We start from the raw sequence: 18,395 nt of genomic DNA on the forward strand, positions 1-18,395 counted from the left end.
GTCATTGGAGGAACCGAAATCACGAGTCGCCTCAGCGGTGGCGCGTGATTGGTCGAGATGAATTCCGTGACGCGTCTCGGCGGCGGCACGTCATTTGAGGAACCGAAATCACTACTCGCATCGGCCGCATGACTGGACGAAACAAAAACCGCTTCAGACAATTCGGAGGTGTTTTTTCTTCTCTCCTTCTGCCAAGTTCAGCCCTGCACGTGAATGAAGCACGACACCATTCAAACTATAGGTAAAGCTTCTGCGAGAAATATTGGGCTTTCCAAGTTTCAAACTCCAATTTTATCTGCGAGCCAGATGCAATCATCAAAAGAGCCATACCTGGCTCGCGAGCCACACGTTCCCGACCCCTGCATTAGAGTATTAATTATCCCATCTCCCTCATTTATAAATTGATGACCTACACCCGGTTGCCTTTTAGGTTCGCAGTTGCCTTGACCAAGATACATACTATACTATTATATTCACCTTGCCGATTTAAATCTGACGGTGAAAGGAACATCCCATCCCCTTATTTAGAAATTATTTTATATTTCTTTAACTCGTGTTTTTTTTACAATAACTATTGCTGAATATATTTATTGGAAAACTTCTCGTCAATGAATTCCAAGAGAAATAATTTCTCCATTGAAGGAAATCATATCATTATCTTGGTCTGTAATTCCAAAATTTACTCTGCATCTGTTTTTTCCCCCCTGACATGGGTAAGATGCACAGGATTTTCCGGTTCCATATTGAATTTATTCCTGATTGGGGTTGAGTATCCGCTGAATGGAAATATTGAATTTGTTCTTATACCATCATTATAAGCACCATCAATCAAATCACAGTGAATTAATACTGCATTTGTACCTGATGATATTTGAATAACATTATCGCTGTAAAACATCCCGTTAGTTTCAATCATTTTTCTTTCGGAGAAACCCAATAACTCTCTAAATTGATTATCGATTGTGAAATCAACTTTGTAATTCTTTTAAAGCCTTAGAGTTGATTGTGAAGTACATTTCTTGAATATCTATCATGATATTTTTTGGTTCATCACCTTGTTCATTCTTAATAGTCCAGCAATATGTGGTTCAAGATGCAACTAATTACAAAATAAACAAGAAAAAGAGCAATCAGATATTGCAAACCCTCGCCAGGACTTCTTTTGAGTGGTGTATTATTTTGAGGTTTTAGGGAAATCCAATATGGCTACCAAACCATGTGACCAATGACATCATATGTGTGAACCTTTTGTTCCTCATGGAGAGGCAGTCATAATGTAAAGTTTCGCCTCGATCTGTTCAGCCACTTCAGAGAAGATTTTGAAGGTCTTTATATGTATGTATATATATATATATATATATATATATATATATATATATATATATATATATATATGTATAAACAATATGGCTGCCGAATCACATGACCGATGAAGTCATGATTTTTTTTTTCTGTGGACCATTTTATCCCTAGATGACCCTCAAAAATGTTCATACTGATTGGATGTAGCATTCTACATATGCAATTATGACATCATAACGAGGGCACCTATGATGTCATAAAAATCACATTCATTCCCTGAGGAGTACTTACAATGTGCCAAGTTTCAATTTTTTCCTTGGTGTGGTTTCAGAGATACAGAGGTCCAAAGTTTTTTTGTTTTTTTCAAATATGGCTGCCACACCACGTGACCTATGACATCATAATTACCATTATAACATTCTACTTGAGTAGTCACACCACTGCTGAAAATTCCATCTCAATCCTACAAGTGGTTGCGGAGAAAAACACGAAAGTTCTGTGTGGACAAACAAAGACAGACAGAGACAGACAGACAGACAAACAGACAAACAAATGGACCCAAATGCAATACCCTCTCCCAATCCTTCGGCGAAAGTAATAATTTGTGTTGTAACTTATTCTATAATCCATACCAAACAACATATCAAAAATGTAGATGAATTTAGAGGTGGAACATTTTTATTTTTAAAATGTGAATTTTAGCCTAAGTTCACTGCATCAATGTACATTCTGAGAGTGAATAGGTGGAGTTAAAGAAATATAAAATAATAGCTAAATAAGGTAATGGGATGTTACTTGCACTGTCATCTATACATGCTACCCCAAATTTTGGTGGGATGCTTTTGATATTATAACTTATTACCTCTGCAATCAAAGGTGGAAGGAGATCATGTTTTCACCTCTCTCTTTCTCTCTGTTTGTTTATGTGCAGGATATCTCAAAATGTTGTGTATGGATTCGGACGAAACTTGGTGGACAGGTTGAGTGTATGATGAGGATGAACTGATTATATTTTGGTGAAGATATGGATCCGGCTACTAGAATTTTTTAAGTGATTGTTCACCCTTGAGAGATGAGGCTAAAAACGATATGTAGCATGATATTTCAAAAATGGATTGGGCCCAATAAGTTCTACTGGATCAGGCATTGCTTGACACAGGTATGCGCTCTCCTGAGTGCCCTTCTAGTTCCTTCGGTTATGGCCCAGCTGAAAAGCAGTGTCATATATATATATATAGGGATAGGTACCGTATGTACGTCCGTAAGTCCAACTGTCTATCTTGTCAATACTGCTCTGAATGTGATTGCGATGAAAGCGTTCTTCGAGAGACAAAAAAGGCAGCACTTGCTGATGCAATTTGGACTGCAGGGAGAGGCACCCAACATGCTTCCGCCATCTGAAGGAGAAATTAACTACATCCTTGACGGTGGCTCAACTTTGTAATTATTTTTGTAGTCCAACATTTTATTACTCCAGTGACTGCCATGGCCAAGTGATTCTAAATTTCACTCTGGCTGCAAGATTTACATTGTCTATGTTACAAGAAAGTACAAATATCCCATCATTGTATTTGATGGATTTGGAGCACATCCATCTACCAAGGATACAACACATCTTCATCGATGAGGAGGTACTACTGGTCTCCAAGTCAATCAAATGGAAGACCAAGAAGGAACCCGAAGAAGTAAAGAGCAAAGATGGAGTCATCAGGAGGAACCTGGAGAAGATTTGGGTTTCAGCCGCAACTCCAATTCCCCCAAACCCATCCAGGCACAGCTTTGTCGGGGGAATGCCCATCAAAATGCAGAAGGAACACTTCTTGGCCAACAGTACAAACAAAAAGAGGTTCATTTTCATGCTCAGTGAGAAGTTGCAAGAAAGTGATGCCGATTTATTAATTGTTCAAACAGAGGTAGAATCTGCTTTCACCTGTGCCACAACTGGTACTTTCTGTTTCTACCCCAAAAACCTGTATATGTCCGTTTGGCTCAATCCCACCATTTCTTAAAGGCATTAGTGTAGTGTCTTTGGTATTGGACATTTATGATGACTCATTCTTCATCCCAAATAATTTGATCAATTCTTAACCATTCCAACGAGCCTAACTTGTCGATCCCTGTCCTGTCAAGCTATTTTTTTTTTAATCTTCCTGCTTATTGTCATTCTCCCATTTATCAGAGTATATCTGCTGATATTTCTTTTTTCCTTTTTTTTTAATTTTCCTTTGCAATAATTGGGACGGTGTTTGTTTCTGTTTTGTTTTCCTGTTTTTGGAAGTTTGTTGCTAAATAGATTAAGAATCCCTTTTCTGGTTTGTTGTTTTCTTGCTCGTTTACAAATGTCATCCGATAGTCTGTTGAGCTTTTCACAGAGTCCTCTCATCCGATACATGTTCTGTGCACTTGGTTAAAGGCCCAGTCACACCTTGACGTTTTAGCCAGCGTATGCCGACGTATAAAAAATTTGGCGAATACGCTGGCACACGTCGAATACGTTATGGGTAAGTTTTGTATACGTTAAGAGCACGCTGAAGCATGCTGGCATACGTCGTAGTACGCCGAGCTCATCGACAAATTTTAAGCATGCTCAAAATTTTCCGACGCATACCAGCGTATGACTCACACGTTCCGCATACGCTGGCCATAAGTTGTAGGCACGTTATGCGATCGTTGACACACGTTACTTGTAAGTTACTCATAAGTTGAAACACGTCGAGGTAATGTTTAGCATACCCGAAACTTATTTCTAACCTATGAGTAACGTGCTTTGAACCTATGTGTAACATATCTCCAACGTATATTGACGTATGTAGACGTACTTGACGTCTTCCGGACGACCACAGAACTTACTGAACGTGTTTCTAACTTACAGCTACCGTATAATGGCGTATTGGCAGCGTTTAGGGGAATTGGTATATAAAAATGGGCTTCACAGGAGGAACCCGTCAGTGTTCCAGACTCCATGGTTTTTTTTGTTTGTTTTTTTTTCTTCGGCATGACGGTGATGTTGACACTTCGATTTCTAGTGCGGTTATGATTTAAATCGTTGAGCGGCAGCCTATTAATAGCCTACGCCATGTGATGGAGATGGAAGATGGAGAAGAACCTCCCAGGTTCTGAAGTACCGTTGTGACAAGTTAATCTCTCTTGTTGTTGGTTGTAATCTCCTGAAGTGGATATCAAAGGAGATTACAACCAACGAGAAAGATGAACTTGTAGTCTCTCTCATCTCTCTTTTGTATGAACATTCTCTTGAGACAAACTTTACACTTATAAGGCCATCTCTGGTGTGAACTTGATGAAGACACTGAAAATTACTTTGGTGCAAAAATTCCATTATGCAAACTGTCCACTTATAAAGCCTCTCTCTCATTGGTTGTAATCTTATACAAACACCTCAGCAGGTTTGCACTATCTGTCTTCTATTCTTTTTAGGATTGTTTCGAGGATAAAAGTGTTGTTTTCTATTTGAAACGTTCAGATGTTCTATTGTTGCGGGCCGGGAAGTTGACCACCAGATGGACCAGTAGAGTCGGCTCGAACGATCGCCCGGAATTCAGATCGTCGCCCCGGATAAGTCTGGAGTCGACGGGCCCTTTGTTTCGGACCATGAAGCGTCAATATTTCCACCACGTGGTACAGGGTTATTGGCCAAATCTCAAAATACCTAGAGACCACGTGGCAATCTACCGAGTCTTCACACCCTTGACGGAACTCGTACGGAAACGAGCCGCTTAGCGCGCTCATTCCGTGTGCGATTCCGAGCGGTTTAAATCGCCGAGAACCGTCGGTCCAGATGTCCCCTTACAGCGGCACAACGGCCTTGCTAATTTTTCCCAGCACACGACATGCTCAGTCAATGAAAGAAGGGATGTGAACGAACTCAAACATTTAACAATCGGGGTTTATTTATACAGTAATGAGGGGAAACCAAGGAAGCACACAAGAGCAGAATTAAACCGAATAAAGCAAGGCAATGACATACAGCGAGAAAGCACTTATACAGTTCACTACTTACGGACGGGCCCACACACACACACACACACACACACACACACACACACACACACACACACACACACACACACACACACACACACACACACACACACACACACACACACACACACCCAAAAGAAGTGGTGGCTAATGCCTTTATTAATACCCCCAGCTCGGAGGGAAGGTGAGCTGGAGGTAAGGGTCTATATTGGACCTTTCCGCCTCGTGCGGTCTTCCGGCTGACTCGGTCAGCGCCCGTCCCAGCTACCACAACCTCGACTCCGTTCGGCGGATGGTCCCTCTCGAGTTCGACCCTCCGGAGGAGGAGGAGGAGGAGGAGGAGGAGGAAGAAGACGTTCAAGATGGCCACGACCAGCCCACGACGACGACGACAGGGACTTCTCCTTCCACGACGACAGAAGCGTTTCTCGACCTCCTAGGCCACGATGATGACAACGACTGGAGCGCACGCTCGCTGGCTCGCTGGCTGGCTCGCTGACTCGCTGTCTGGCTCGCTCGCTCCTTCCTTCCCGATTCACTCACTCCTTTTTATGCGCTCCGACGTGCTCCCCCTCCCCCTTCCCGGCGCGTGGGGAAAATCCCGGGGCGGAGGTTGATCAACCGTCATCCTTGTTTACGTCTCAGAATCTTGGGACGGGAGGGTGGTTCTTCTTCTTTGCAGAGGAGGGTTGTTATTCTCTTTGCAGAAATCTCGATAAAACTCCTAACTATTAAAATAAATCACAGCGCATTTACATTGATTTACCCATTAAACAAGGGAAGGGGAGCTATCTACAAAACACATACTTTCCGAGATAACTGAACTAAAGGACCTGAATGTTGAGTGTGATCATAGCTTCCAGATTCGCAACACTATATCCTATAGTTGCTCCAAGAGCTATTTTAAGGATCGTCATTGAACCTCGGACAGCTTCCAATTGCAGCTCGTTTGTTGCAACATTTCAAAAAAAAAAAAATTGTATAAATAGTCGAGCCTCATCGAAGAGTGAACGGATCAGGACTTAATGGAACAGGACACAAAATATGCATGCAAGGGGTGGACAAGTTGGACAGAGATGGAAACTCCAAGGAAGGAAAACTGCAAAATTGGAAGGAGGAGGGACTGGGGTGGGGTTGATGAGGAGAGAAAAGATCACCATTTAGGATTGGGAAAGATTTGATATGGTGGTAAAAAAAATGTCTTGAAGACCTGGAGAGAAGAATGAGATTGAAGAGGATGTGGAAGTTGGTTCCACAGGTTCGAAAAAAGAGGAACAAATGAGTGGAGGTGAGAAGTGATCCTGGATTTAGGTCGTTTCATCAGAAGGGGTTTGATGTTGGACCGTGTGAGCTTTGCAGAAACTTGGAAGGGGGAGGGTCAAAGCACGGAAAAAGCAGAAGGTGCAACATGAGAATGGAGACAGTGGAAAACAGACACCACTTACCTGTCTGCAATGGCGAAATGATAGATCCTGTTAGGAATTAATATAAATCCTATATGATTGAAAATGTTGTTTTGTGTTAAAGAGATGATTCTGATAATTTGGGGACAAAGGCAACTCGAGTTATAGTGAATTAATTAAATAAGTAGTGACAGTGTGAAAGGATTTGTGCGCAGACATCGGCATACGTCATTGACCATAAAACTTGTGACGATAATCCATGAATCCTTCCTTAACAACCAAGATGTCATCCAAAATAATGTTTATACGAATGGTGATTTCAACAAAACAACTTTTAAAAGTTTGTAACTTTGCCGGTTTAAAAATGATAAATTCAAATTAAATTTACCATTTTTAAACCGGTAAATTCAAAATAAATTTATAATTTTTAAACCGGCAAATTCAAATACATTTATAATTTTTAAACCGGCAAATTCAAAATAGATGTCATTTTGAAACCGGCAAATTCAAATTAAATGCATCATTTTTAAACTGGCAAATTCAAATTAAATTTATCATTTTTAAACCAGCAAATTCAAATTAAATTTATCATTTTTAAACCAGCAAATTCAAATTATATTTATCATTTTTAAACCGGCAAATTCAAATTAAATTTAATATTTTTAAACCGGCAAATTCAAATTGCATTTATAGTTTTTGGACTGACAAATTCAAGTTACATTTATCATTTTTACACCGGCAAATTCAAATGAAAAATTTAGCATTTTTAAACCAGCAAATTCAAATTCCATTTATCATTTTTCAACCCACAAATTACATTTATCATTTTAAACTGGCAAATTCAAAATACATTTATTATTTTTAAACTACCAAATTGAAATTAAATTTATCATTTTTAAGCTGCCAATTTGAAATTAAATTTATCATTTTTAAACCGGCAAATTCAAATTCAACTTATCATTTTTTAACTTTCAAATTAAATTTATCATTTTTAAAGCAGCAAATTCAAATGAAATTTATTATTTTCATACAGGCAAATTCAAATGAAATTTGTCAGTTTAAAAATGATAAAGTCAATTTGAAGGCATCTCTGGTTAGATATTGTTACAAATTTGGAAGCTTACTGCACTCAACATTCAGGTCCTTATAGAACAGTTATATCGGTAAGTGTGTGTTTATAGTTAGGGCCCCCTACCTGTGACTAACGGGAATTACATGTGTATGCTGCGGAGTTTCGTTTACAACAAACCTCCTTCACTTCAGTTCACACACCGACGCCATTGCCCACGTGCGTTCGGCCACGTACGTGGGCGGAGATTTCCATCGCCTCAGACCGGGACTCCACCCAGGAAGGCAGGGGCGTGCCCCTTGTCCAATCACGCCACAGAAAGCGACTTTCCCACGACACCCTGGCCAATGGGATTGAGATTTCCACAGAGAGCGACTTTCCCATGACGCCCCGTCCAATGAGGGTGGAGAGCGCCTCAGATGGCGATTTGCTCACCCCGGAGAAAAAAAGGAATAAAAAGGAACCCCAGGCTGGGTGAAACAGGGTCGGGGTGGTGGTCGTTGTCGTGGTAGTGGTCGAGGTCGTGGTCGTGGTCGTGGTGGTCCTGGTCGTCATCATCATCGTGTTGCAGGTTTGAGTCCCGCTGGCTGGCTGGTTCGTCTGGTCCTGGATCATCGTCGCCTCTGATCTTCTCCTTAGTCTTGGTCGGTTGGAGAGCGTGGTACCTGGTGCTTGGAGCGGCATCGTGTTGCGGGTTTGAGTCCCGCCGAGCCGGATTGGTCAGGTCCAAGCACAGGCTCTGGTGTCCAGCTCTCATTTCCTCGAGCTGGAAGCCTTCAATAAAGACCCAACAGGGTCCATTTCTGTGTGTGTGTGTGTGTGTGTGTGTGTGTGTGTGTGTGTGTGTGTGTGTGTGTGCGTGTGCGTGTGCGTGTGCGTGTGCGTGTGACCGTCTTCAAGTAGAATTGTATAAGTGCTTGTGTGTAAATTTGCATTTCTTATAGTCGTGATACCTCTGCTCTTTGTGTGTTCCCTTCCCCCTATTGTAAATAAATACCCCTATTGTTAAATGTTCCAGCTCGTTTTTGTGTTTCTATCATTGGTTTGCCATGTTGCGAACGGGAAAGGGAGGCTTCATTGCTGCTGAAATCGTGCAATTGGCCCGGCAGGATTCTGGTACTCTCCGCTCGGGGTACGGCTCGGATCCGGCTCGGTAACGGCCCGGATCGCGCAGATCCTGCCGAGGGTGAATTTCCCTGGTAGTTTGGACGACGTGGGTATTTAGGTAAATTGAAATTGGCAATCGACCCTATCCCACGCGGTCGATCTATTGGCGATCTTCGGTCCGATAAGGAACTATCGGAGTTATCCGGGGTGACGACCTATGAATTCCGGGTGTTCGGTGGAGCCGACTCTACTGCTCCATCTAGCGTTCGTGCTCGCCGCCGATACCCGGCACCGCAACAATATTTCAGTTCTGGGTTTTTATGGTTGGAAGGTTTGATAGGTTCTTACAACCCCACTCATTACGAAAAGTATGACTAACACAAGGAGTGTAAACAGGGTTTTGAGACTATCTATTTATCACGTACACATGGGGAGAGTACCACGGAGGAAAACTAACATTTAGAATTCGAAGAGAATAGATTGACAGAGAGAAAACAGGGTTGGGATGTGTGTGGGAATAAGGGGGGAGAAGGTGGAGAGGGTGGTTACAAGGGAAAGAGGTTTGGGACTTGGGAGGACTGGATGTAGGAGTAAAGGAACCATGACGTACGTGATGGAATCAGAAATTCCGACAGGTGCGTACATAATAAGTGAATACAAGTGCTTTTGACAGGCAAAGTGCAAAACAAGGGGAAAAGAAGAATCGAAATTTAATTATAAAAAGGAAAGAATCCGAATCCCAAAACTTAATTCAATCGGAAATCCTTGCCTGGGGAAACCAAGTGAGGGAAGGCAGGACGGTTGGGTCGGGGAAGGAAAAATACAAAAGAACCTTGAAGGTACAACCTGCTCACCTGCTCACAAGACACCACCAACACGACCCCCCGATGTTCTCCACAGCGATGGGACACCGATTTTGACGATAAGAACATCACCTTATGAGGTGATGTACCTGGACAGGTCGATCTTAACACAAAGGAAGGTTCTAGTCTCAGTGGTCCTTGAACGAAGGACTCGTCACGATGGCCCAACATCATTACCACGTGTTCCCAACATGCTATTCGAACTTGTCATCTTTACCTGAACAGTCGGAAGGTGCGTTTTGCAGTCCAGAGGTATGGGCTTCAACTTCCTCAACCCCCATCTCTCGGTCCGAGGAGGATAACGGTAAAATCGGTGATAAAACAACCACCAGACACAAACAAGCACTCATTGGGGGTTTCGCGGAAGCAGATTCGTCACTCCAGCCTCAACACAGTGCCGACCCTGGAGTCATCGATTTATTATGTACGCAATATGGCAAACTTTCCATATTACTACCAACGAGAGAAGAAAAGGACGCAGGGTGGAGAGGATCCCGTGATGCGAGGAAGCGAAATGAACGAGGGGGGAGGGTCTGGGACCAGGCCGGGCCGGGGTGTCCGTTTTCCACCTCCCATGGTGGGGAAATTTTGTAATTTTAACCTTAAATTTGTCCATTCTCAAAAATTCTTTAATGCAAAATTAAAGCAGAATAATCATGTTTCTGATCAATTTTTTTATTATTATTATTACGAGCAAATACAATCAGTCGCTTCACTGACAGGAATATTAAGACCGGGGGGGGGGGAGTGGGGATGAGGTGGAGCGAGGAGAGGGGGAGCTAGGAAATGGAGGAGAGCGAAAAGAATGGAGAAAGCGAGGAAAACACCTCGGGGGGGGGGGCGGGGGGGGACGAGATGGATTGGGGAGGGAGGGGGAGAGGGTTTTCTGGACGTGCATTTGATAGGTGGACTTGAGGGAAAGTCGGGGATGGGAGGGGAATGATCCCCTTCTCCCAGCATTAGTGTAGGATTGAACAAAATTGGGTACGTTAAAACAGCACATTCAATCAGATCATACCAAACAACGCCAGACACCACCCGGAGACGCAGTGGCGACGTGACCAGATGGGAACAGGCAGCCGCGTCTCTGAGGTGCCCAGACCCAGAAGGCGAGTCCTCTCCAGCGACCCAGATATGCGAGCTCTATAGGTGACTCATCATCCTCTGCCTCAGATTCTTCCTCCTCAGGACCCTGTCGACGAGGTGCTGCCGTTCACTCTCCTCGTCCTTCATATATCATGGCACAGATTGCTGCCGATATCGGCCCAGAAATAATAAAAATAACCAGGTGGACACTGGACATACATACATGAAGCAAAAACATGCGTACTACTGATGTGCAAATATAATACATCGGGGTTATTTACCTGGGGTAATATAAATTGCACTGGGAATGGACTGACCCCCGAAGCCTCACAAAATGGTGTTGCACGATTTTTGATTTTTTTGGAGTCGGGCGAGCTGTCAAACTACTGGGGCAAAGGCAATCATGATATACTTCCCAGAACATGAGGTCACAATGCCGCTCCAAGCACAAGGTACCGCGCTCTCCAATCGGCCACGCACCAATCAACCAAGACCAAGGAGAAGATCAGAGACGACGATGACCCAGGACCAGACGAACCAGCCAGCACCAAGACCCGCGACCCCCAAGATGACCAACCTCCCCAGCCTGGCGTTCATTTATATCTTTCTTGTCCGGGGTGAGAAAATCTCCATCTGAGGCGGTCTCCACCCTCATTGGCTGGGGTGTCGTGGGAAAGTCGCCCTCTGTGGCATCTCAATCCTCATTGGCCGGGGTGTCGTGGGTAAGTCGCCCTCTGTGGCATCTCAATCCTCATTGGCCGGGGTGTCGTGGGAAAGTCGCCCTCTGTGCGAGATTGGACAAGGGGTGGAATTGGAGCTGAGGCGATGAAAATCTCTGCCCACATACGTGGTCAAACGCACGTGGGCAATGGCGTCGGTGTGCGAAGTGAAGTGAAGGAGATTTGTTGTAAACGAAACTCCGCAGTGCACACATGTAATTCACGTTAGACACAGGTAGGGGACCCTAACTATAAACACATACTAATTGAGATAACAAAACTTGGGGATTGCTGTCTGTCTGTGTGCACAAGGCTTCAAAATTCGTAACACTACCCCCTCCCCTTTTTACTGACTCGTCCCGAGTCGTCAAATTTTCGTTTGCCATGAAGGTGTCGGTTATCTCCCCTCATACGTTTTACCTATGGTTCCCTGAGTGCGACATTTGTATACATGTCCCAAAAATAAATAACCCAGTGCGCTGCGTAACTAAACTATCAGACTCAGTCGGACAACTTAAATAAATTGCTGACGCTAACACAAACACAAGGTGGGTTGCAAAATATTTACAATTTTACCTTATCTATTTATACTAACCATGGCCCGGGAGCTGTGATCTGTGGGGAAAAGGGCACAGCAAAGTCAACAGTTTTGTGTGGATGAGTGCACAGCAGCTGAAGGTCAGACGTCCTCAGGGCCTGCTCAAAAGGTCCCCCTTGTGTTTGTTTCAGTGAACCTTCTTCTCTTTTTTCTTTCATACCCCCAGCTGCTGGAGGCAACTCACCCTAACACGGCAGGCCATGCCGTGGTGAGGATGTTGAGGTTGTGGAGAGATTCACTTACCTTGGCAGTGATATTCATGTCTCTGCAGGCTGTGGTCAGAGGTCAATAGATGTCTGGGTCGGGTCTGGGGAGTCATGGATTCACTGGATCATGGGGAGTGGCGCTGTCGGTACCTGTGCAGGAGGACGAAAGTCCGAGTCTTCAGGTCCTTGGTACTTCCAGTCTTGCTCTATGGATGCGAGACTTGGACTCTGACCAAGGATCTGAGACGGAGACTTAATTCCTTTGGTACCAGGTCTCTTTGGAAAATCTTGGCTATCACTGGTCGGATTTTGTGTCCAACAAGCAGTTGCTGAGAGAGACTCGGATGAGATTTGTTACCTGCATAGTCTGTGAGCGTCAGTTGCGGCTGTATGGACACGTGGCTCGTTTTCCTGACGCTGATCCTGCTCACCAGATTCTCTCAGCGAGGGAGTCTCATGAGTGGAGGAGGCCAGTGGGCCGACCACGTGCCTCGTGGTTGCAGCAGGTTGACCATCATCTCAAGGAGATGGGGATGGGCCTGGCATCTGCCTGGGGGATGGCCAGACGGAGGCCCTTGGAGTACCGGCAGAAAGTGGACGCAGCGACGCGCTGTTCTAGCACATGCTCCCATACATGACCTGACCCCCTCTGATGCCCACGTGGCATTTTGGCACTTTGGGTCCCTTTCCGAGGGTCGCCCATGGCCACTCCACTATCCCGGTCCCTTGGACCCTTGGCCTACTCTGGCCGACTGTCCGGTGCCAGGGGTGCTCTCTGCTGAAAACTCACCTTGCCAAGCCACGCTCCCAGCCGGTCCATGGACTCCTGCACCCCTCCAAATGGGTTTCGTGCCTTCATACACCACCAATAACAGAACGACCTCCTTTTGGTAAATTTGACTAACCCACTAACTTACATTATACTGACTCCGGGGTCACTTGGGTGGGGTTAACTTAGTTAGGGAATTTTAGCAAATTTTATTGACCATCTGTGAAAAAATTGCTCACCAAAAAATTTCTTCACCAACGTATTCATCTAGGTGTCTACTAACACCTATCAATTAGTGCAAACCCAAATCCTTGTGGAAAATTCTGGGGAGCCAATCAAAGTTCGGGTGCTCAGAGGGCCTCCGTGAAAAAAAATCGGAAAAATTAACTTTTGCCAATATTGACTTGTGGGATGTCTAACTAGGGGTTTTTTGGGGTGCTGAATTTATTCCAACCATTAGATTTGAGGAAAATGAATCCCTGGCCATAAAAATATTGATATGATACATTTTAGATATCTCAGACTGTGTTTTGCGGTAATTTGGCTCAATTGATTCAGATTGTCCAAATTGTGCTGAAACCAGCATACAACATTTTTGAAACCACACTCATGCGTGAGGCAAAATCCTCTGGTGGTCTAAACAGAGGCCGCTTTCGGAATGAGTCTTCTCATAAGTCTTGGCTTCAGACTCTAAACCACTTCTCGTTCATTCACCAAGAGCTAGAAAGAAGCATGGTCAAATGTGGGGTACCTGTCCACACCGACGTTACAAGAGCCCAAATGAAGAGAGATAACGATGCTGTCAACACCATAGTTGGGTGGTTGGAGGAAGGCAACCCTCTCGATGCCACACGGGACAAGAAGATTCTGGTGTCCTTCTCAACTAGGTTCAGCAGCACTCCCAAAGACCAAGCCAAAGCTGATCAAGCAGAAGAAGTTGGCAGAGCCATACAGGCTAAGATGGATGGGAAAACTGTTGTAGATGCAATGGTAACCAAACACAAGGTCAAATCACTTGCAAGCCTCAGATCTGGACCCAAAGTCAATGGCGAGAAGCTGGTCATTGACTCACTGAAGCTATTCAACCGCCTCATTGTCATCAGTGAGCGTGAAGTCAAGACCAAAGAAGCTCTGCGCTTTGAGTTGACGCCAAAACCGATGTCTCTGTTTGACAAAAATCAAAAGTTGCGAAAGCCAGACAAGGCTGCCCAAGCAAGGTCCCTGAAGGCATGTGTGACACCCGTCGAACAACCCCCCTGCACAAACCTTGTGGTTGATGATGGGTGGCTCCTGCACAATGTCAAGTGGGAGGCTAACCTTACTTGAAAGGATGTTGCCTCGAGCTACCTCTGTTTTGTGAAGTCCACGGGGAGCCATCGCCTCCGGATAACGGTGGTCTTTGACGGATATGGCAGCTCCACCAAGGACCATGACCACTTGAGACGAACAAAGAATGCATGCTGTGACATTCAGATTCGTTTGGATCTCAAAATCATCATTGCAAGAGAAAAGTTCCTCGATAACAAGAACAACAAAGCCCAGCTCGTTCTGCTCCTTGCTGAGACATTTAGTAGGAATGGAATCAGTGTACAGCAATGCTCCGATGATGCCGACAACTCCATCGTCCGCGCAGCTCCAGATGAGGCAAGAGAGTCCCCTGTCGAGGTGAGGGCTGAGGACACAGACGTCCTGGTTATTCTGATTCATCATGTTGCAGACCATCCGATCTTCCTCACGACAGCCAAAGAAACATCTTATGATGTCGGAAAGATCCGGGAGGCCCTCCCAGAGATATACCGGAGGTATCTCATCTTCTTGCACAGCTTCTCTGGCTGCGATACAGTGTCTGCAATTTTTGAGTTGAGCAAACCAACTTTGCTAAGCAAGCTCTGCAAGACTGATGAAGCAGAGAGGGCAATGGACGTGTTTATGGACATCCGAGCTGAGAAAGGTGATATCATTAAAGCAGGCTGTAATCTTTTCATGCTCATGTTCCATGGGAAATCCTCCAAAGACTTGGAAGACTTGAGATTCGACATCTTCAGCAAGCGAGCTGCTACTGGGAACATAAAACCTGAGAAACTCCCCCCGACAACAGGAGCTGCAGCACAGCACTCTCTCCGAGCTTACCTCCAGACTAGAGACTGGCTGATGCTGCAAAGTCCATCGTTGGATGCCTGGGACTATGGATGGCAACTCACTGAGCAAAGATATGCACCAGTCCCTTCTACAGACCCCATTGCACCAGACTACCTCCTGATGTTTGCCAGCTGCAACTGTGCGGGGGACTGCAGCTCACTCAGGTGCTGCTGTAAAAAGCAAGGAGTCAAGTGTATTTCTGCTTGCGGCATCTGTCATGGTAACTCTTGCCTGAACATAAACCAGCTGGATGACAAGAGGAGTGAGGAAGATACTGGGGAGTTTGATGAATAAGGTTGTAAAAGCTGACGAAGCAACATTTCCATTGAGCACAGTTCTGTTAAAAATGTCAATAAAATACATTTTATATGATGAAGGAGTGTTTTTTTTTCTCAAAAATAATGGTTGGAATCAATTCAGCACCCTAAAAAACCCCTAGTTAGACATCCCACAAGTCAATATTGGCAAAAGTTAATTTTCCGATTTTTGTCGCGGCAGGAGGGCCTCTGAGCACCCGAACTTTGATTGGCTCCCCAGAATTTTCTACAAGGATTTGGGTTTGCACTAATTTATAGGTGTTAGTAGACACCTAGATGAATACGTTAGTGAAGAAATTTTTTGGTAATCAATTTTTTCACAGATGGTCAATACAATTTGCTAAAATTCCCCAACTAACTCCTCCCCCCACTCATTCATTCGCACCATGCATTCCACATTCACTCCACTCACACACTTGGGCCCGCTGACCCACACTCATTCATCACACATTTCAATTTTGTCATTCACTCCACACTCTACCTATGTTCCCCTAACTATCTTGTGTTCCCTCGTCGTCCCTTAAACTAGTGCACGTTCCATTTAATCTACGTAGCTAAGCTACGTCTCCACTACACATTCCATGTCTGTCCATGTCTCCCAAAATCCATTTTCCATTCTAAATCTAACCTAAAATCCCTCTGACTAGTCCACAGGTCCCATAGAGGAGGACAGCTCATGCCCCCCATGAGGCCGGTCTATCTAAGCTAAACCCATCTCGCTAACTAGTGCTTCCTTTGCCCAAACACCGGGCTGTGTACTTGGAGCGAGGCCGTTTTATTTTTTGCACCGCCAAGGCGGTGGTCGACGGCTTGCTCGTCCGTCCCTTCCATCGGGCGATACGTGCAGCCTTGAAATCTCCCTAAGCATCCCAACAAGTGCTCGCTTTCGGGGAATTCCCCACGCGGGACAACGTGCGATGTTAATCTGGCCTTCGTGCCACGAGATCCCCGGTGACGTCACTCGCACACCGAACCTGCACGGCTTGCCCTGCAGGCCAGCCCGAGCATATCGTCCCGGGAACCCACTCCGTGAACAGAACACGTGGTATGCAGCACGTGATGCCCCACACACGCGCCAGCATGGGGACCCCTGCTTTCCGAATTCATCCGAAATTTGCCTACATTTTAACCGTCCGCGCGACGGTCTCCTTTCGAAACGTGGCACGTTCCCGCACCGGAGTCCTCCATGGAGACGTGGGCACGAAGGCCATTCGCGAAATGCTGAACGGGCCTCGTACGTGGCGTCACGTGGGACCGGCGCGGTTACAGAAATAACTTCACACGGCGCAGAAGGCTCGCCATACCCGTCTCCCGTCTGGATCGGTCCGTCCATTTCTATGCATGCACTCAAACATGCCATGACACTCACATTTCGCATACCCTCCGGAACAATCATACTGGGGGCCTGTATTAGGCCAAGAGACCCCAAAATCTCTGCCCCATCCCAACCTCGGCATGCCTGCCCTCGCGTCATGCAACCGTCCTTCCTCGTTCGGTCTCACCTGGTCGTGATCTGCTTCGAGGGAGCGTATTTTCTCCCTCTGTTCCTGAAGGAGACCATCCTGCCTCTTGCATCGGGTCTCAATACATTCCACCAGCTCCGTTTTTATATCCCTTACCTTCCCCTCCATCTGTGCTTGCTCGTCCTTTACTTTATTTAATTCGTCCCTCACCTGTTATATTTCTTCTTGTGTCTCTGCCAATTCTTCCTTTGTCTCGTCCATATGTTTCTCCAGTTGTTTTCCCATTTCCCGCATCTCCGTCTCGACCTTCGGTCCCATCTCTCTAACCATCCCCGTCATCTCTTCATGTCTCAATTTGCATTCCTCTTTTACGGCCTCCAACTCCCCCCTTGTTTCCTGCTGGCCTTCTTTTAACTTCTCTATCGCAGTCGCGTTTTTTTACATCTCCCTATTTAGTTGCCCTTGTTTTTTTTTTTACCTCTTTCATCCCTTGTCCAAGTTTGTCCACCTCCCATCCAACCGTAGTTATTTTGTCCGTCACGTCCTCCTTACCCGCCTCCATTGCGGGCCGACAGCCGTTACACTCTCTCTCGTCGGTTCGGTCGCTCCGCCACGTGGTGCCGCCATTACGCCTCTTATGCCCGTCCTCATTGCCTCTTGCCCCACCTGGAGGTTCAACCCCATGCTCTGCATTTCCGCTCTCTGCGTTTGTATATCACCCCTCAGTGCCTGCGCATTTGCATCCATCTTGTTTTCCATCGCTCGCGCATTTGCGTTCATTTCTTGCATATCGCTCCTCAGTGCCTGCGTGTACGTTTTCATTCCTTTCATTTCTTCCATCATTCCCATAAACATTTCCCCCAACCGGTTCATGTCAAATGGACTCGGCGGAGCCGATCCGCCACGATGGTGTGCGGAACCGGCCGGGATCGGGTAGGAAATTTGACGGGGGGGGGTTGTCATACGCCGCCCCTGCGCCCCTTTTGGATTCTGAGCTTGGTTGTGGGGGAACGTCTTCGTGCATGGGGGTGGTGTCCTGGACCATGAGTTAGTCTACCACTACCTCACTACCCACCTACTTCAGCCCGTCTTGGTTAGACATGTATGGGGGGGGCGGGGGTTGCTCCCTACTCCTGATCTGAATCCCGTGAATTTCTCTATGGAGGCCGAGGGGCCGAATCGCACTCCTGACTACCAATTTGTTGTGTAGCCGGGTATCGGCTGCGAGCACGACCGCTAGGTGGAGCAGTAGGGTCGGCTCTACCGAACACCCGGAATCGAGATCGTACCTTTAGGAAAACTCCGAAGGTACGGGTGCCTTACAGGACCGTAAATCGTCAATAAATCAACCACGT

General features: G+C 45.7%; 1 protein-coding gene and 1 pseudogene across 6 annotated transcripts in view; one reads left to right on the forward strand and one right to left on the reverse strand.

Annotated features, from left to right (window-relative positions):
* Nucleotides 1-10,226, reverse strand: part of LOC147025504 (uncharacterized) — a 60,527-nt gene extending 50,301 nt beyond the window's left edge. For 2 of the 6 annotated variants that reach the window (XM_085886993.1, XM_085886988.1), the window contains exons 1-2: nucleotides 9,961-10,226; nucleotides 9,735-9,846 (exon numbers count right to left, since the gene is read on the reverse strand). Coding sequence is in view for 1 of the 6 variants with exons in the window: in XM_085886985.1 (XP_085743111.1) it covers nucleotides 9,961-10,093 (133 nt within the window). In the remaining 5 variants the exon portion in view is untranslated. The other 4 variants (XM_085886992.1, XM_085886991.1, XM_085886985.1 and 1 more) reach the window with 4 other exon arrangements.
* Nucleotides 10,227-13,450: 3,224 nt separating this feature from the next.
* On the forward strand, nucleotides 13,451-15,632 carry LOC147025506 (uncharacterized; annotated as a pseudogene).
* Nucleotides 15,633-18,395: the final 2,763 nt, after the last annotated feature.

The sequence above is a fragment of the Eptatretus burgeri genome, chromosome 6, assembly GCF_056783735.1.
Source record: "Eptatretus burgeri isolate ZD-2024b chromosome 6, Ebu_testis_v1, whole genome shotgun sequence".
NCBI classification, from domain to species: Eukaryota; Metazoa; Chordata; class Myxini; order Myxiniformes; family Myxinidae; genus Eptatretus; species Eptatretus burgeri.